The sequence below is a fragment of the Toxotes jaculatrix genome, chromosome 4 (assembly GCF_017976425.1).
Source record: "Toxotes jaculatrix isolate fToxJac2 chromosome 4, fToxJac2.pri, whole genome shotgun sequence".
NCBI classification, from domain to species: Eukaryota; Metazoa; Chordata; class Actinopteri; family Toxotidae; genus Toxotes; species Toxotes jaculatrix.
The window spans coordinates 23,886,936-23,908,244 of record NC_054397.1 but is presented as its reverse complement, the minus strand read 5'-3'; the positions used below and the strand labels follow the sequence as shown (position 1 = coordinate 23,908,244).

The 21,309-nt window shown below is 40.5% G+C and overlaps 1 protein-coding gene and 1 pseudogene across 1 annotated transcript; one reads left to right on the top strand and one right to left on the bottom strand.

The window, feature by feature from the left end:
* The first annotated feature begins 3,911 nt into the window (after window positions 1-3,911).
* LOC121180322 lies at window positions 3,912-7,044 on the top strand (annotated as a pseudogene).
* A 1,194-nt stretch (window positions 7,045-8,238) lies between these two features.
* Window positions 8,239-15,591, bottom strand: cabp2a (calcium binding protein 2a). The gene is made up of 7 exons (XM_041036222.1): window positions 15,544-15,591; window positions 14,969-15,190; window positions 10,807-10,837; window positions 9,416-9,550; window positions 8,909-9,018; window positions 8,598-8,745; window positions 8,239-8,317 (listed from the first exon to the last, which is right to left on the bottom strand). The coding sequence occupies exons 1-7, from the start codon at window positions 15,589-15,591 to the stop codon at window positions 8,292-8,294; spliced, it is 720 nt and encodes a 239-aa protein (XP_040892156.1). The 3' UTR covers window positions 8,239-8,291.
* Window positions 15,592-21,309: the final 5,718 nt, after the last annotated feature.

Below are 21,309 nucleotides of genomic sequence, written 5' to 3'. Positions count from 1 at the left end.
ATCTAATAATAGTATTATATTAGGCACTTGCTATCTGAGAAAGGTACTTAAAAACACACTAATTTAACTTTGTCATCGGAACTGTCAAATGTTTGCCAGTTAGCTGGACATGCTAATGCTTTCTTTACACTTTTGCTCTTGTGCTTTTGATATTAGAAAGGATGGAAAAACACACAGCAGAGCAGGGACAATTGCTATTTAGGGAAGGTGTTTGGTGAACGGATGGTTGATCTTGTCATTCTTTCAGATGCGAGAGGCCTGATTGTGACTATTGTGCCTATGAGACAGAATTGTCTTCAAGAGACAGCCCTCTTCATTTTGAGGGCAAAAAGTAAGACTTGTGGCTTCATTTCTGTCCCGTCAGTTTTCATTTGTCTTTCAGTTGCACAGGTATTTGTATTCAAATGTCTGTGTGAAAATTTACACACAGCATTATGAGGACTTTTAGAAATAGAGCCATCAGTGTCTCTGTCTGTTTGGGAGACACTGGACATGTCTTTTCCATAGCTTTTATCCCTCACAACTGTCAACACAGTGGACGATTTGGGAAGTTGTAAACTGATGTAATATTTCGAAACCTAGCCTCTTTGTCTTTCACTCATCATGTTTTCATTATTTTTTTTTTCCCTTTCAGAAAATTACCATATGGATTGCCCCGACCTTGGGGTGGACATGTGATTTGTCCAATGGACCCACCCAGGTATGTTTCCTTCGTGCAAATAGGTCTGATACCATGCTGTACATCTGTCTAATTAACTAGACCATCTGAAAACTCAGATACATGTATACAGTCTTATGTGTTTAATGAATTTCAGGTTGAAAGCACAGTGCCCTCCATCTGCTGTGTATCCAGTGCTAACAACTTCTCACAGAGCCCCTGTTGACTTTATACAGAACAGGTAAAAATCGCACCTCAAATATTGCAGTGACCTGTCATAACACACAGAAAAACGTTGAAGACCCCTGCTGACCTCTGAGACTAACACAGAGAAACACTGGGACTGCAGAAAGACTTTTAGAATTAGCTGACTGAGGTTAAGAGCTCCATTAGTTAAGTGAAATATTTGTCATTTTTAAAATGAAAAGTTATTCTTGTCTAATTATCCAAATGAAGCTCAAAGCTTCTAACAGCATATTCTTCTGTATACATGACAGATATGTCCAGTGTTTCAGAGGATACTCATGACCTTAGACAGGACAGACAGTATGAAGCCAGACTATTATGTAATACTGTTGTATACAGAACACGAAGTTTGTTTTACTTCTATACTGGAACAATATTTCATGAATGCTTCAGAAATGATTATTTAGATCATCCAAAGGATGATTCATTCTCCACTGAGGTGATCCAACAGCTGATACAATCTCATTTGATAAAAGATTTCAGTTTTCTTAACGTTGAATGACATAATACATGTATTGTCATGACTTTCAGGGCAAAAGTGAACAGCCTGAGATCCAGTTTGGAGTCACAGGGGACTAATGAGGGCCTGGATAGGACTCCACATCCTAAGTAAGACGGAAACATGTTGAATTCTGAAAAACACACTGAGACACTGAAATCCTCCCACTTACCTTATGGTGACATTACACTGACTTCTTATAGCTGCTAATGACAGATTCTTGACAGGGCTGGAATAAATCATAACAAGTCTTACATAACAAACTTTTTCTGTTTCTGTTTTTTCTAAGTCTCAGACGGGACTACCCAGAGAGAGCAGAATCTACATTCTCAACTAACACATCTGATTATTCATCGACTTCTGGATCAAAGGATTCCCAATATGAAGAGGAGACTGTTTTATATGATGATATGTGAGACCCTTTTTAAATTAACTACATTAATATACACGTGAAGGGGTACTCCAGCTATTAAGTTTTGCGCTTCCTTAAAAGCTGATTGATGGAGCTAAGGCTGAGCTATTTCGCATGTATTTGTTCGACCATCCCTCACTGCTGAGCACCCTCAACTTTTAAAACACATTCCAAATTAGTAACACACACTTTTTTTCATCTACTTTTTGTTGCTCAAGTTATAATAATCCTTCAGCATATGGAGGCCCAAAGTATTATCAAGTAAATAGACAATTATGAACTAAATAATATTATGAACAAAATAATAATTATCCAATATAATCCAATATTTCCATTAGTAGAGAATGCTTAATTTGAATTATTTATGCGAAAAGCTGCTTGTAGCAATTTTTTACATAAACAAAGCTTTTCTATGTTGAGAAGTCTCAATAAAAATGTTTCAGTATATGGCCTTCTCTAGCTAACAGAAACTCCTAGCTATTCCTCCAATCATCATGGTTTACAGCCAAACAGGCCAAAACATAGTACAAATAGTATATCATTGCTGTTACTACTTTAAGTGGTAACTAATAGCTGCACTTTATTTTTCTCTTTGAACAGAGAGGAGGAGGTAATCTGTGACATTTGCCACCAGAGTGCAGCTGTGAAGATCTGCCTGACCTGCAACACTTCCTACTGTGAGTATGATGTCCGGCAACACTACAAAGTGAAAGCCCTGCAGAGACACACACTCAAAGATGTGTGTGCTGAAGTTGAGGGGAAACGCTGTCTACACTACCAAAAGTCTCTAGACCTGTTCTGCAGGACCGATCAGATGCAGATCTGCAGCATTTGTGCACAGGGAAATCACAGAGGACATGATATCATCTCTCAGAGGGAACAGCCTGCTGTAAGCCAGGTGAAAATCTGAAAGAAATCTGAAAGAAAAACATCTTGTAATACCAACGTGCTGCACAGTGATTATTAACATTATTCTAATACTGTTCTGTTACAGATTTCTGATGGCGAAGAATACCAGGAGCCTGACCCGCCTGATGTAGGTGAGTATAAACTTCAGATGTACAGACAATTGGTCCCTAATTACAGGCACACTGATACCTGTTAAGTTTGTTTGGCATTTCAGTGACAGAGATCTGGATGTAGAAAAAAGCAGTGTTATTGGGTCATCCAATACAGAAATGCTCCACCTGAAAAAGCATATGCTGCATCTGAAAAAATAAACTGTATAATTTTGTGTAGAGGGATGTAGAAAGTTTCCTCTAGCTTTATTTAAGGCAAATCTAGTCATTTAGTCATGCTGTTGGAACCCCTGAAGAGTAAAAGAGATTATCCAATAAGGAAACTATGAGGTCTATCTTTGATGTAATATATTTTTATGACTGACTTTGTGCTAAAGATTGAAGGCATTTTGTCTCATGTGGCTGGGCAAAGGTAAAAACTGTAAAATGTGTGATGTGGTGTTGGTGTAGATATTGTCTGTGCATCTATGTATCTCTCGGTCAGTGTATATTAATATTATTCACAACTTATTTCTGCGCACCCAGACTTACAGACTGTGGCTGAACTGCCAAACCAGTTTCCAATGGTTAGTGATTCACTGTCAGTTGTAGGATTGAACACATACTGTTTTATTGTAAATGGATTCACAAAACCATTCCAAAAACCGTCCAATTTTGGAAGTTTAGCCACTTCCAAAATAGTTTTCAGAGTGAATTATTTATAATTATTTATAATGACACTTCAAAGTGGCAGGGGAGCAGAGTCAAGTGTGTAGAATCATTTGTGATGGAAGGTCTGAACTGACTGTACTAGTGGCACAAATGACTTTTTTGTTCTGTCTTTTCTTTGCCAGTGGTGCCCCCTCCTGGTAATATCAAGTTCCTGTCAGTGAAGCCACAATCTGTGGTCCTGAGCTGGGGTTGCCCTGAAGGATTGGAGGGGCCGAAGAGTTTCCAAGTGAGGTGGAGCTCATTAATGAAGGTGGAAGGTTGCTTGGTCATCAGAGATTTTCATAAAATTGAAATAAACAACCTTCAGCTTGGACAACAATATTTCTTCAGTGTGGCCACAGAAGATGAAGATGGCAATTTAAGCGAATGGATCACGGCATCGGTTTTCACAGGTAATGTTAGACATGCCAACACATTTCATATTCCTTTCACTGCAGTGTGTTCATGTTTTAGTGAGTAAATAAAAACTATTTATTTAAAAAATGACTGCTGTCTTGCAGAGGTGCCGTCCCCTCGACACTTAACAAAAGGACATTCAGAGGCCACGGCTCTGTCCTTGAAATGGACCAAAGGAGACAACATGGAGGGAATTCCACATCAGTTCCTCATATACGTTACAAGTCCAGGGAAAGAGCCGTTAGCCATACACACCGAGGACTGCTACAAGACCTTCTCCGATTTAGAGCCAGACACAGAGTACACTATATCTGTGTTAACGGTGCTGAATGGTCAGTGCAGTAAACCGGCCTCTATCACTGTACACACAGGTGAGAAGTTATATTGCCTGCTTTCTTAAAATTCAATGTATGTCAGTCATACTGCACCATAATTACTGGTATGCTGAAATATTGGGAGAAACACAACTGAGCCACAGAGAACATTTTATCATTTATATCTTTTAGTAAAAGTTTTGACAGGCTGAGTAGCACTTCCCACGATGAGTGACCTGATCTAGCTGAGCTGCACAGATATACTGATAAAGAGCTAAATCATCATGTGCATTCATCTTCTTCATCGTTGATTCACAGAGCCATGTCTCAGGGAGGTGCTGTCAAAAATTGGACTTGAAGACCAGTATGACAACAAGCTCACACTTAGCACTGTCCTAGAGATTAATCAAAGTGATACATCAGAGAACAAACTTGAATCTGCAAAGTCACTCTCGGAGGCCTTTTTGAAGAGACTTATGATGCTGAACGCAAATGCTAGAAGTGTCACATGTGTGTCCTGCGATGTGGACACGGAAAAGAGCGATGCCATCAACCCCCTGGACCTGATAACTGCATTGTTTCTCTGCTCAGATGGTTTTCTTCAGCAGGAAATAGTTCTGAAAATGGCACTCTGTCAGTTTGCCGTCCCTTTCTTGTTGCCCAACAGTGAGACTAGAGAAATCACAATGATGCTGTGGTCCATGCGCGAAATTGTCCGAACCTTCAGACCCTCCCAGCAGGCATTTCGAAAGTTAAACTGTGAAGAAAGAATTGTGCACTCTGATATTCCTCTGGTGTCATTCTTCAGGCTGGGGAGGACAGTCCTTTCCAAGTCTCTGATGTTGAACAAACTGCTGAGTAACAGTCAGCAGTACCATGACACATTTTATCATCGCAACATGGTGTGTGGTGATGTCCCGAGGAGGATTTCAGACGGACTGGTCGAAATCAGCTGGTATCTCCCATGTGGGGACAAGAGCATTGACAAATTCACTGAGCCGCTGGCAGTTGCAAACCTCAGAGGAGACATCAGGGCTTTTGACAAGCAATTTTCATTCCTCTGTCAGACATCTGCAGCTGTTTACATCTTCTGTGATGAATCAGAAGCTGATTACTTCAAGCGTCTGGAAGGAAAAGATGTGAAAGCAGATGTCATTTTGATTTGCAGCGCACTGGGGAAAACCTTCACACTCAAATTACTGACAAAGGAACCATGTCTAAAGACAACTAATGTAAGCAAGAAGAAACAGACCGATGCAGAGCTGATAAAAGCTCTCCAGGATTCAATCGCTAAGATGCTAGAAAACTGCCAAAACAAAGTGTCGATGGCAAATCAGGCTGACAGAGCACGCTGGTGTGGGATCCTGGTTGATGAGGATAGTGATGAATGCCAGAGTGCTTGGAAGAATGTGGAAAAAATCACCAAACACATCACTGACCCCTCTGAATTCAAAGACAATCAACTGCCTTCCCAGGGACACATTTGGAAAGCACTTTCCTGGGTGGAAACAGAGTGCTGGAGAATGCGGAAAGCTGGCAACCAGAATGCCGAAAACTACCGCAAGTCTTTGAAAGCAAAAGAAAAAGAGCTTAAAAAGAAGCAGCAAAGATTTGAGATGACATCAGCAATGTTAAGCTTTCTTCATGGGGTGGTCACCTCAGAAGTGCAGCGCTACTATTTCCTCAAATGGCTGGAAATGGAACTGGACAATCTGTCCCGGCACCAGCTATCATCTCTGAGGGATCGATACAAACTGCTACTCCGGAAATCTCCCCAGGAAACGGAAGAAATTGCGAAGATTGACAAGCAAATTTCTGTTTGTTCTTTACGCCTGGAGCACTTTTTCCGAGAGTGTGGGCAGCTGTATGAGTGTGCGAGTTCCCTGCCAGAATACAGCCGTCAGAGAAAAACCATGGAACAGCTCCCTGCACTGTGCGCTCAAATGCTGCTGGATGGTTTCCCTCTTGAGCTTGTTGATGGAGATGCAGCAAACATCCCGATGAAATGGATAACTGACGTGCTTACTGAGCTTCACTACATTATGCATTCCAACAGCAAGCTCAAGGTCATTGCAATCATCGGAGCCGAAAACTCAGGAAAATCGACTCTGGCCAACACCATGTTTAGAGTCAGGTTTCTCGTCAGCAGAGGAACATGCACCAGAGGGGCGTTCATCCAGCTGATCAGTGTCAACAAAGATGTGAGGAAGGACGTGGGCTATGACTGCATTATGATCATTGACACAGAGGGACTGAAGCCACATCAGATGGTTCAAGACGATTACAGCCATGAACGTGACAAGGAAGTAGCGAGCCTCGCTGTGGCGCTCAGTGACGCCACAATAGTGAGTGTTTCCAGGGACAACTCCAGAGAGAAAGACTTTTTAGAGAGGGTGCTTCATGCTTTCACCAGGTTGAAGGATGTGGGCAAGAAGCCACTGTGTCATTTTGTACATGCTAACATGTCGGACATGCCTGTTGTAGAGAGGAAGAAGAGAGATATAGAGTTGAAGGAACAGCTCAATGAAATGATCCGGAAGGACGCTGGGATGAAGAAGGCCAACATCACGAAGATCTCAGATGTGATGGAGTTTGACCCAGACGCATGCAGCTGGTACACTCCTCCAGTTTGGCATGGGACTCCACCGATGGCTCCTGTCTCTGTTGACTACAGTGAGACTGTGCATGATTTAAAAAAGCGACTGATAGGGGACCTGGCAAAGTGCAAAGAAAGAGGCGACCTAACAGATTTTATCAGGAGGTTACAAAACTTCTGGAAGGCTGTATGAAAAATGTAGCTTTACGTGAGAAAAAATGCACAAAACTGATGTGAACACTGGAAAAGGAAAGCAGAATGATTTCATACAAGCAGGTTTCAGTTTCATCAACAAAATGAAATCCAGATAATGTGAAAAAAAAAAAAGAAATGAAGATAAGGTATTTGGTCAATAAAAACTAATTTATTGTCATTCTTATTCACAATGTGTTTTTTTTTAAAGATCTGACTTGTATAACACTGTACAAATAAAACATTAAATGTAAATACGTTTGCATAAAATAAAGATGTACTTTGAAGGAATCATCCTATCAGTGTTGTCAGATCTGTGTCAGAACGTATCTGCAGTAATCTGGTTTGTCTGCACTGGTTGAATTTTACTGAAGATAATCCTGAAAGTTACTGATATGTTCTAAATTCATGTGGTAGTTTGTACAATAAAGATATGTGTATATATAATCTCATATATTTTCGCTATTATAAGCAAAGCACTCACTTTAGCTAAATTTACTACAATAATATCACAGTCACAGTCAAAACAGTTAAATTCAAGTTTGAATTGACAGTTTTAGATGTGGTATTATTGAAATTCTGAAAATGACTCATATTTACATCTTACATAAGATTCAAGTCAGGTAGTGTAGTAAACTGCATATTTAAAGGGTCAGTTCACCCAAATCACGGGAAAAAAGTAACATACAGTGAAAAAAATCTAGCCATACAGATTATTTGGGTTTTATTTGATGGGGTTTTACACTTTTTTTTCTATTCTATGCTATGAACACAGCAAACCAAAGTCCTTTTACCTCCAGAGGCTGAGGAAGAAATCGATGACACGACAACCAAACCCCAAGCTAGAATTAGGGTAAGAGCCAAAGTATGTGAGAATATATTTTTTTCTAATTTGTGTGAACTGACACATTAAGTTACTTATGAAATGTACCATAAACATAGATATTGTGTTGCTGGTATGTAATTCTCAGTTCAAATATATTTAAATTAACTTCTCAGGAGAGCACAGCTTTGGTTAAACCATATCCTGGCTGAGTCATCACTCTGTAAAGTCTCATTACATGTTAAATACATATTACATTCATATAACGGTAACACATTAAAGGGATTCTCACAGATGATGGAGGTAACTGAAAAAATACGGACACCAAGAAGTCTTTGTACATCAAAAAGAATTACAAGAACATTAACAGTGTGCAGTCTGGTCCATGTTGCGTTTAGTGCAGCAGAGTGAGGTTTGGTGAAGAGTCAGCGAGACATCATTCGCACAAACTCTGAGGAAAGAAATGGCATGTTGCTATTGTTGGTTTAAGGAAAAGAATAATATTATCTTTAACTGTATTCTTTCTCTCCACAATCTCTTCTTCTCCTCAACATCCATCTATTAGCTCTTTTTCGTACCATTTTCAGATGCTGCATGCATCCTCAAGGAGCTTCTATCATGCTTAAAATGATACGTTTTACTCTACTACCACCTCAAAGCACTTTCTGGTTCCTGTCTTTTAGACAGGACTGATCTTTTTGATCAGGTTGCCTAAAATATTAATAACTCACCTTCAAAGTCCACCTGTCCATCTCCATTGAGGTCTACATCTCGCAGGATCTCGTCTATCTCGCGGTGGTTGAGCTGCTCCCCCATGAGCTTCTTCATGGCTTCCCTCAGCTCCCCAAGGCTGATTTGTCCGTCACCATCTGAGTCAAACTGGAAACCAAAGTTAACCAAAGTTAAAAAGAGGAAAAAAATAAAATAAAATAAAAGAAATGGAAAAGAAATGCATTGAAGGTGAAAGTGGGGGGAAATGAAGGATATGCATCAGACACCAGAGGCAAACAAATGTATTGTATATTATTGTGATTTTGCAGACCTCTTTGAAGGCATCCCTCAGCTCCTTGACTCCAATCATGTCTGCAGTCTCAGCAAGCATTTTTGGACCCATCAGTTCCACAAAGTCCTCAAAGTCCACTCTGCCACCACCTAGAGGCCAAGAAAAGTCCACACTGAAGAAATGATCTTTTTTGTGTGTCTTTAACAAGCAAGCAACTTAATAACCACATAAATCAGAACCAAAGTGATGCATGATATTTTTTTGTAAAGCACAGTACCTAGGTTGGGCATTAATGCGACACAGAGAGATAACAGCTCTGCATTATGGAAATATACAGAGCACTTATACCATTCGTACCAGCTAAATACAACCAGGCTTTACAATCGCACAAGATTGGGGAATATCCTCACTATAGCCAGTTGACCAAAGCTTGGTGACTGGTGGTTGAATCAATTCTAATTTTAATCCAAATCCAAATTTCGAAAAGTATAGACATATGTTTTGCACCCACCCCCCACCAATGTAATGTGTTCCTGTAGGACTTACAGATCTGCTGGCTGAGTTCGATCAGTTCCATCTCTGTCGGCATGTATCCCATGGTCCTCATGCACTCACCAAGGTCCTTACAGCTGATGAAGCCATCCTTGTCTTTGTCAAACTCCCTGAAGGCCTCACGCAGCTCTGCAGGGAAGACGTGTGTGAGAATAAGATGAGTGAGAGAATGAGAGAGATATTGCTGTTGTAAGTGTATATGGATAAGAATCACTGTTTATTCTTTATTCTGTCGGCCAAACAGAATACATTTTTGGTCTGCATGATCAAGAGAAGTGGAAAGAATAAATAAATGACGTGTAATATTAGGGAAACTTCCTGTCTTGCACTTGTTGAAGACCATTAATAAAATTTGCACATAGCAGATTAGGTAACACTGTCTCATAAAATTACCTTTATGGTTTTGAGTTGCAACTAATTGATTTATTACTTGGTAAATTTAAAAAAAAATGGACTGTTCAAATTTATTCAAATTTCCTAAAAATCAGTAAAAGAAAATGCAAATTACAGGTGTTTTCATACACTACCAATATGCAAATATTAGGAGGTAGTTCACTGAGATGAACAGCTGGTGGAGCCAGTTGGGCCATTATATCATTGCAGAAGAACAAAATACAAACTTCAAATGGTAGAAAAGAACACAGAAAACACAATGGAAGTAAGGCATTTATAGTTGTCCCATGTATTGATTTGAGAAACACTGTAGTTTCCTCATTGGTCCAGATCTGATATATGGCTGCTTAGCTGTTATTTCTAATCTCTCCAGTGGAAGCTTCAGTGGACGTTTAAGTCATGTTTCATTTATGTCATAATTTATGCCCTAGGTCTGTTTCAGTTGCACTTTGGCCTATTCAGATTTTTTGATACACCGATGTTTGAACCCCTATGTTGCAATGTTTACTGTATGACAGGTATTTGAAAGCTGTACCCTGATTTGTTTTAGTCACTGCTGTGTTCAAGTTATGGTAGCTGAGCTCAGCGTTTAGTGTGTTTTTAAGTGATTCCTTAAAATCACAAACAAAAAAAAAAAAAAAAATCAATAAATCACAGGAACCATTTATTCCATAATCAAATCATAAATTACGCTGCTGTGATTATGGAGTGTGAATGTGTGAGCCAGACCTGAGCCTGTGCTATGTTAAACTGTGAAGAATAATCTTTTCCTTTGAAAAATAATCCTTCACTTTGATCTTACATGCTTGAAGTAAGAAAAAAAAATCTCTCTTGGTTCACACGGCTGACATTCAAGGAAAGGGACAAGTCAGGAAAGTCTCTGCAGTAAAACACAATTTTTCACAGTCAAACAGATGGTTTGAAAGGAATACAGTTCAGGAGGAAGACAGGGAGACGACGATGGAGTGAGGATTTGCATTAAGCTTTTGTACCTTCCATTTCCTCTGGTCGTAGATCTCTGTCCTGCCGTGGTGCAGAGAGAAAACGGGACATAACACGTAGAGAAATGGACAGCCAGTGAGGCAGGTTACACACACACTTTGAACCTCACCCTACACACATGACCAAACATGCTGGAAACAGTCAAACTCCTGCTTTTCTCTGAAGCTTTTATTGTTCAGTGTTCATCCGCCTGAGCAGAGATTCTATTACAGGATTATTTGGTTTTTGATCTGACTGACCCTAATAACCTTTTTAGTAGATCTGCTACACAATCTCATGTCCAATCTCATTCTGCTCTTGCTGGCGGAGAAGCTTTGAATGTCTGTTGAGCATATGCTCCACAACAAGCATTCGATGTATCATTACAATAAATAAATAAATAAATGAATAAAAACTTGCAGATGCACAGTGACAAAACACAGAGAATCTCTTTAGCCTCTTTCTCACTTTCCCAACACACAGAAATGGCACACACATCTGTGTGCGCACACACACACACACATAAGCAGGAAAGCTGATGAAATGGTTCGTATGTTGATACATTTCTGAGAAACCAAATAAAGCCACCACAGCTTAACATATACTGAGTATACTGGCAGAATTACAATCAAATGGCACTAAAGGGAATTCAAACAGTAACACTTCTGAGCGACAGCCGCTCACAAAAACGGTTATAGTCGATGTTGAATTAGCTGCAGCTGCTTTGACAAAAGGTGACGCCAGGATAAGTATGTTCATGGCGTGTTCTGCGAGGCTGTGACATCAGCAGCAGGAATAATACAGGCCTGGATTAGAGGATGCAGGGGGGAGAACAGTGGCAGGGAGATTACAGCGGTAAATTGTATTACAAATCATGAAGGCTCATCGGTTTTTCATTTCCCTATCTGCTGCTGATTTTTTTCATGTGAATCTGTGTTCTGGCAGGCAGTTGATTAAACGAACGTTAACACACCTGCACAGGCTGAACGTGCCGCAAACACATGTACCATTTTTGCTGGTCGTCACTTTTGCTCTGTGTGGACATCGGGTCACAGAGACAGTTCAGCTTTGTGCTTTCAAATGACTTGCACAACTGACCACCACTACCAACATCACACTTTTAAAAGAAACATGTTGACACCACCAATTTTGTTTTGTTTTTGTAGGAAAACTTAGAAAACTTAAACTTGACTACTGCTATGTTCAACTAAGGTAACAAAGGGCAGTTTTTCCAGTTGCTGAATTTTGTTCTGCTGCAGGATTTGAAGTGAAACGTGAGCACAGAGATTGTTTTGGCGTTGGCTATAGCTCACAGTAGCTGCATTACTAAGTGACGCTACAATACTGTGTTCCTAAAGGAGCATTCATTCTTTGGCTTATTTTTAGTTTGCCATTTCAAAGAACAAAGGGGGTTAACAGGGATTATTCACCAGGCTCAGTCTCACCCCTATCCATCTCACAGACTAATCTGTGCCCTTTGTCGAGGAATGCCGTCTCCTCAAGTTGCCTTGGTCCTCCTCAAGTTCACCACCAGTTCTTTTGTCTTCATCACATTGAGCTGCAGGTGGTTTTCTCTTGCTTTATCACATGGAGCAAGAGAAACCACCTGCAGCTCAATGTGATGAAGACAAAAGAACTGGTGGTGAACTTGAGGAGGACCAAGGCTACAGCGACCCCTGTCAACATTCAAGGGGTCAATGTGGACATGGTGGAGGAGTACAGGTACTTGGGGGTGTACCTTGATCACAAACTGGACTGGTCCAAAAACGTGGACACTGTTTACAGAAAGGGCCAGAGCCGTCTCTATTTTCTGAGACGGCTAAGGTCCTTTAACATCTGCCGAACGATGCTGCGGATGTTCTATGAGTCTGTGGTGGCCAGTGCCATCCTATACGCTGTTGTCTGCTGGGGCAGCAGTCTGAGGGTGAAGGACACTAACAGACTCAATAAGATCATCAAGAAGGCCAGCCATGTTGTAGGAGAGGATCTGGACTCACTGAACACAGTGTTGGAGAGAAGAGTGTTGTCCAAAGTTAGGACAATATTGGACTCTCCTTCACACCCTCTCCACCATGTGCTGATCCATCACAGAAGCTCGTTCAGCAACAGACTCATTGTTCCACGCTGCACAACAGAGCGGCACAGGAAATCATTCCTGCCTGTTGCAATCAAACTATATAACTCTGGACTGTAAGAATCACGGACTCATGTATACTGTGTATACGTTATCTTTTAAACTATCAACCACAAACCTCATGCACATATTGAGATGCCCTATCTTTCTATTTGTATATTAGTTGTATATATTGTTCTGTTTGACATTTGACATTGGAGTTACTGCAGTATTTTTACTTGATTTTCATTGTACTATACTGTTATTTTGTTTTTCATTTATTTTATTTTTGTTTTCATTTACTTATTTATTCTAGAAATTTTGTCTATCACCACACACTGTGCAATTTTCCTCTTCTTTTAAACTGGGAGTTAAAGTAACAGAAAGAATTTCCCTACGGGGATTAATAAAGTTATTCTGATTCTGATTCTGATTCTGATTCCTCAATCCATGACTTGATCAGGAATTTGATCTGGAAGTTGCCCTACAAGTTCAGGGCTGTGGTGGCTCAGAAAGCGTGCTGCTGGATTACTGGATAAATGTTCTGCTGGGGAAATGCTAACGTCAGAGCACGTCAGAGGAAAGTAGCTTATCTTTGCCCCCCCAAAAGTTTCTGGATGCCACTGGAGGTGTCTGTGTGTGGGAAAGCACATACAATCCAGGGAGGCACAGTGTCTCTTACATGTCTCTTAATGTCTGTAGCTTTCAGGCAGCTGTGAGAAATGGGAATCAATGGGCATCAACACAAACTGTACTGTGTTACTGCTGCAAGCTATAGTATGTTTGCATTTACCATTTCTTTTCTCAACTCTCTAATGTTGAACCACTTGCTTGCTTTGCACTTCTGATGCTAGTGCACGTAGCACTGGAAATGAGTGTGCTTATTATTTGCTTCCTGGTCAAGTGTTAGATGAGAAGACTGATATCAGTAGGTATGGTCACTGACATAACCATACCTACAGAGTATGAAGCTATGGTTAGCTTAGACAGGAAATTGGTGAAACAGCAAGCCTGGATCTGTTTGAAGATTTGTTTTTTTTAATCTGTATATAAGCCAAAGTGTAAAAATTAAATATGGTTAATGGGAGGGTTATGTGCTGGAGACTTCAATGAATTCCTGGAGTCTCTTATCACCATGGAGCAAGGCTCAGCAAGGCTAGCTGTTTCACTGTGTCCAGTCTTTGTGCTAAATTAAGATAACCTGCTGCTGGGTGTAGCTTTATATTTACAAAACTCTACCCATTGTCCAAGATCAGAAGAGTTCTCCAGCTTTTTTCATTGGAATTGCATTTATTTATTTACCAAAGATGAACTACAAAATACAGTAAACAGATAGTGCCTATGCAAAAGATAGTTCATTACTTCTCGTTATATTTCTCTTCTGCATTCAGCCCAGGGTCTTCTAAAACCTCAGGAGCCTATAGCTCAGTAAAGTCACTGTGATCAGTGACTGTCTTAATGGCTCTTTTCAATTATGACTGCTAGCTGCACAGTCGGGAAATCACACTGTTATCGATCTCTGACATCTTCACCTTCTCTGCATAAGGCATTAATCTGAACTAAGAGGCTCATGTGAAATCTCCAGTACTGTCAGAAGGTTTAATTTACGATCTATATTACAATCTGGACAAATGACCAATTAGTCTCTTTTTATAGTTCAGGACTCCTATAGGACGTACAGTATGTGCAAGTGACCCTTTCTTTCTTTCTTTAACTTTGTAGTATTGTCCCAAAAGAAATACTATTCTGCAACAATGGACTTCTACAACAATTTTTCACTTCAAGTATGAGGATGTGTTGGTATATAGGACTGAGGGGGTGGGCTGGTGGATGAGGTGGATGGCACTCACTGGTGAAATTGTCACTGGCGGAGATGGGAGGGGAGGGCCATGATGATGTCACACTGAACTGATGGATGACCTTAACTTCACCTTCGTCAGGACACTCAGGGCACTATGAAAATGGATGGATGAAAAGATTTATGGGAGACTGTGACTATGATAATTCTGTACTGTGTTCATGGGCACATGTGTGTGCGTGTGTGAGAATGTCATACATACAAGCTGGCTCTGTGCGAAGCCCTGTCTGAGGAAGATACAAGCAGGCCCCACTATGTTGTGCAGCATGTTGCAGTTCTTAACCAGAGCACACAGGGGCTCATCGAATTCCCGCTCGCTCCCTCCTTCATCCTCGTCCTCTGTGTCCACCTCACCTGCACCACCCAGGCCCCCGAGCATGGTGGCAGCTAGTGGGGCGCTGCTTTGATCTACGGGTGACGCCCCCTTAGAGGAGGGGAACCAGCCAGATTAGGAAAGAGGTAACGTTAAATTCCACTGACTGTGATGAAACTGGCAAATTCACACCTAAAGTTCTCACTGTTATAGCAGTCAATTTTTAAATATACATTTATTCCTATTCTATGTTAAATAAAACATTTGAATGGCTGTTGTGTCCAATAGGAAGTTGTTTACATCTCAAATGTAACTTAGAAATTGTAAGAAATAAGACAACTTTCACAAATTATTAAGTGTAGATACAGGCATCAACATGGCATCATCTTCAGTACATTAATCAGGTCAAGGACACTTTAATCAATCTGTATTTCTCAGCTAAAAGCAGTTGAATTAATCCTTACCTTCTTCATTTTACTGTTTTTTTTAGAAGCCTTGTTGATGTTTCCCATCTCCCTGCCCTCTCTCTTCCTGTCTTCCCCTCTTCCTTTCCTCCTTGTTTGTCCCCACACTTCTCTTGTTTCTCCCCCTCTCTGTTTAAATGTCATATAAAAGTCCAAAATCCATACTACATCCTGCGCTTCCCATGGGCCTTTCACACCCAGTGGAGGCGAAGGCAAATGATTCCACTTGCACCACTACTACTGAAAGCGACTCCTCTCAGTACACGTGCTATAATCCAAGATCCTATTGGTCCAGTGAGTGACACGGTAGGCATATGATGTCGCATCAAATCCTAAACTCCTATAGGTTGCTGTAGGCTGTCATGATGAGCTTTGAGATGTGTAGTGTGATATTAGGGAACAGCGGCAGGGTGCTGGAGATTGACAGGGTGGGGTGGGAAAGCTGGATCATATCTGGGCTGAAACAACCTGCTGCTGCCAGACTCTGGCTCTGATTGCACGACTCGACCACTTTCTCTCTCCCTTTCTATCTCTCCATGCCTCTCCCTCTCACGCAAACACACACACAAACTTGCCCTCATATCTTTGTGCGGACACTCATTGACATAATTCATTCCCCTTGCCTTAACCTTAACTATTACAACCAAATACCTAACCCCAGCCCTTACCAGAACCTAAACCTGACTCTAACCTGAACCCTAAAACCCTAAAACTAAGTCTAAAACAGCTCTTTGAATGTGTGGCAGGAAGTCAGGACCAGCGAAAATGTCCTCACTTTCCCAAAATTTTCTCACTCCATAAGGTCTATACTTGTGTATATACTACAGTGGTCCTCACAAAGATAGATGTACAAATACACAAGCATACACACAGACACACACTTTCTCTGTTTATCTGTCACCCCCTCTTGCCACGAGTGATCCGCTGAATTTGGACCAACTTAATCTAATCCATCCCACCCACCTTCCCCTCTCTGCCTCTCAAACATCATGCTTAGGGCCTCCAAATGACTAGTCTGGCAGAACTGTGTGTGTGTGAGAGAGAGAGAGAGAGAAAGGGGGAGGGGGTGGTAGAATTATGGATGGAGAGTTGGCTGCCTGTTTAATCCCTGGCATTTCAGATTAGTGGGAAAGAGTTATGTTGACAGGCCATAGGAGTACGAGCTTGAAGCTGAAGAAATAGCAGAATATTTCATTAGTCAGCCCCTATTAAAGTACAAAAAAAGGTAGAACAAAAAAGATTTATCACTGTTGAAGATCAGTTAAAGAACAGGGATTTAGAAAAACTGACGTCATAAAGTCAAATTCCCAAGCAGAAGCCATCCATTAAAGAAATTTTAGAGTGGCCCTCAACCAAACTCAAATAACATTTTCTGAATATTTAAAAAAGAAAAATCACATTTTATTTATCAATATATTTGTTATACAATGGGGTTGAAAAGTCTGAGAGCACTGGTCAAGATACTTCTGTTTTGCATTTGTTTCAAATGTGATTTTTTTGTAATTTGTTCATTACAAATGATACGATCATCTACATGAGTTTCAGAATGTCTTGGTACTTGGTTTGTCCCTCTTTTGCTGTAATGACAACACTCGAGCTGGCATGGACTCCACAAGTTTGTGCAAAACCTGATGACCCATGTTATCACAGGATGATCTGACAATGTTCTAAAGAGCTTGGCTTTCTCAGTCTTCAAGTGCCCCCATAAATGTCCAGTGGGGATTGAGATCAGGTGACCGCGGAGGGAAGCTCAGGTAGTTCTTGTAAAGCTTTGAGGTGTGTTTGGGCACATCATACTGCTGCAGTATGAATACTTCTGCACAAAGACGCAAACCAGAGGGTATATTACTCTATATTATGGTCTAGTGACAGGTAAGCGGTTCTGGAGGATTATACAAAATTCCTTTCATTTTATTTTACATTTTTACATTTAGTCTGAATTTCATAACCATCTCACGTATACATTTTTGATTAGCTCCCAAATAATTTTTTTGTCCTGGAACTGCCATGACAGCTTGAACATACATACATGCAAGCCAAACTAAACCCTTTGTCACTTTGTAAGTTAATACTTTTCTCAAATACATTTTCTGATGCTAAATTTAGTCCAGCTGTGGTATTAAGACAGTCATATGAAATCATAATCTAGTTATATGTGTGTTTGAGTTCATATGCACAGAAACACGTCACACATACAGTACAGATACTGTATATAATGTATATGTGTGTGTGTATATGTGTATATGTGGGTGCCTGCTGAATTGTGCTGGCCATGTGGTGCTGTATGTGTGTCAGAGATTAGTGCAGTATCTGTGAGGCCAGTGCTGAGTGTCTGCAGTCCTAATCCTTCACAGTCACTTTAGGAGTCCTAAAACATTTTTGGTGTCTTTCCCCACGTCTGCGTATGAGGACATTCATTTCACTTCATCTGCTTCCTGAGTTTCTCTGCTTCATATTGTTCTAGGCATATTGCTCTCTCTCCATTTTGCAAATAATGCAGCCTCCTTTTTATTGCATAACTCTCCACATCACTGCTCTAATTCTGATTCCTTTCTTGTGGTTTCATTAAACTGGGTAGTTACACACTAACATGCTAAATCTGTGAAATGAAAACACGAGACAAACCTCTATACAAGTTCTCATTCATGTCGTACTTGGCAGGAATAAAGATTTATGCATGAGCTACTCTCCTAAGCTTTACAGTGTGAGTATATGACCAGCAGAGAGCAGTAAAACTCAGACTGTTGCTAACAAACAGAGCTTAGCTGTAATACTCAGGCCCAAACACTAGATGTCACACTAATGCTTTACTGTTGAAAACCCCTGCCCATCATTTCAGTCTTAAAATACATTTGAAATGTTTGTGTGTTGTTAGACATCGCACAAAGCCAAAACAGAGAGGTGAGATTCAGCAGAGTGCTAACTATGAGTATGGAGATGTAGAAATCCTGATTACAAGCACCCATGGCCCAATCACACAACCCCTACCCGCTCCGCAGACACCACTCTCCACCCGACCCTGCAGTCTGACCCTTCTATGGACTTAAAAAAATTAAAGTTCCATGGAGAATCTATTAAGTAGAGAGGATAGAAAGTGATGAGATGACTTGCAACAAAGGATTTGAATCCACAGTTGTCTCAGTTATATAATAGTATGTGCCTTAGCTCACTGATCCAGCTGGACACCCACCAGATTAGCAAATGGAAGCCTCAGTCCTGTAATGGGCTTTTTCGCTCCATTGCTTCGTACAATATATTTCATAGACATGCACAGAATTCTTCAGATTAACTGGAAAAATGGCTTCAGGTGGTATTACGTAGAGCCATCTTGCACAAATACTGAAAGTTACATAAAAACAAAGGCACCTGCACTTGAATAAAATCACATACACAGAAAGAGAAAGCAAAACCGTTTTTGTCTGGTTCAGTTAAAAAAAAAAAAAAAAAAAAAAAAGCAGCGCTGACACGCCACACCTCAATCAACAGCCTGCTGTAAACACAAAGCTTTTCAGCTATAAAACCTAAAACAGAGCATTTGGGTGAGAATTCATGCTCCATCCCTCGACAACAACAAGCACACCAGATGCCTGAAAGACGAGGATAGAAGATAGGCCAACAGAAAATCCAGTGCCAGGGCAGTAAACAACATGATGGACGTGTTCCAAGAGTCAGGATTTTTGCATGCCATGCTACGCTAACAGCTTTGGTCAGGCCACATCAAAAATTTTGGCTTAGACGGGGTGTGTCGATGTGTACTTGCAAGCTTACATGTGCACACTGACATACAAACACATATTTGTTGCAAAGGGTGCAAATCAGTTTATTCACGGCAAATAGTGGTGACCTACAAATTAAACTATGCAGATATTCACTTCAACCAATCACAGAGTGGTTACGAAGTTCTCATCATATTGTGATTATAAACTAAATACAGCTGCATAGTATCAGTGTCATCAGACGGTTGAATCTACCATAAAGCTGCTACCATAATCCCAGTGCATTAAAGACCCGTCACACTATATTATGTGTAATATATGAAGCCTATTTGACGTCACACAGAAATAGAAAGTGCTCATCCTTTGTTCAGTCTTTGTCTGTATACTCTGTCCCATCCATACACAACAAACAATGTGTGTTTATCTCTTTGGCAAAAGACTTTATGCATTATATTCAACAAAACATCTGTAAAAGGTAAACTGTAGGAGGGTGGACCAGGTTGAGGTGAATCAAGCGGAACCCAGCTGAGTTAAGATGGGTCTGAGTGGCCCACTGAAAACAGATAAAGGCTGAAATCACCTCCTAGATCCGCACATTTACGAGAAACAGGTAAACACGCCCTCAATGTCAGCTCTTTCTACAAGCGCACAAACACTTATTTGTTCAAAATGCAACAAAAACACAAACTTTGACAACAGAGGTAGAGGAAACAAATGGTACAATAAAGAGGAATCCAGGTCTTTGTCTTGTATTTAAGGTCCTAAAAAACCATAATGATAAATGCACCTTTTCTCAAAGCTTCACTCAGTATTCTAACAAAGGAAAAACAACTGTGATTTTATGAAATGTCTTTCAGTTAGTTGTTTTGCTTTTTCAGCCCACAACTTGATGATTTATATTCACTCTTGCTGCTCTTGTTAGTGTGGTTTCCAGATGCAGTGTGCAGGAGTTTTCAGAGAAAAAAGCTCTGTAACCCTCTGTATGCTACCCACCCAGCTCCAAACACTGTCACACACTAGCTAATGAACAAAGTTTACCAGATCAACTTAAAAAGTCAGTGTTGTGCTGCCAGTATTTTTCCACTCTCCCCAAAAACAAGTTACTGCAGGTTTATAGCTGCACTAATCAAAAGTGTCTACTTTAGATTAATGTGATAGGTGTTGTTCATAGTGAGAATTATCCCCTGCCTCTGCAGTTCCTCTGAGTTACATGGAAGTTTTTAGCATCTGTCAGCTCATTGTTCGGGTTTTTAAGGCCTGCAGCTTTATTGTTTTGGTTTGGTTTAGTCTCATGGCTCTAATCAATCCTTTTTCCAGCAACAGCAAGTTGCTGTTTTCAGTTAATATGCTCCAGAAGCCCTCAAAGACCAACACATGCATTCAAAGACCATCCACTGACAGACAGAAGCTCATCTTTGACCTGGACATCATAATTACTCAGTTTAGAACAAAATGAGACACTTTTAACAGTTGATAGGTGGATACAATGATTAATATCACTTTTGCAAACAGGTGTATAAACATAAGAGCCACAAAAAACACTGAGAGTAAAGACAAGACCAGGGGCAGAGACAGAAATAAAGAATCTGAAGAACCATGTTTGTTATAAATTAATTACTCCATGAAACCTTGATTAGTCTTGAACTTAGATCAAAATCCCAGACCAGCTGTTTGACCAAGGCCTCATACCATACGCAGAAAAAAGTGCTGGTACAGTCAGAGGAAGATTTCATTTTAACCTGACATCATTTTACAGACTGCAACCACATATGGCAGTCTGGATTGTCCCACATTCCCCGCTCTCATTCTGGCCCACTTACCTTAACTTATTCACAAAGAGAGTGGATAATGCCATTTGCACCTGTCCAGATTTTTGTTTATGTATTTTCATGTGACCTAAAATTTGAGTTTCTGCTGAGATCCTAGAAGTCATAAGGATAAGAGGTTCTATGCGATAAGTAGGATGAAGGGTTAGAAAGTGTTCTTTCTCTCCAACCATGAGCATAGGACACAATTGTTGCTGCTCAGACTGACCCAGTGGTGATGGTCC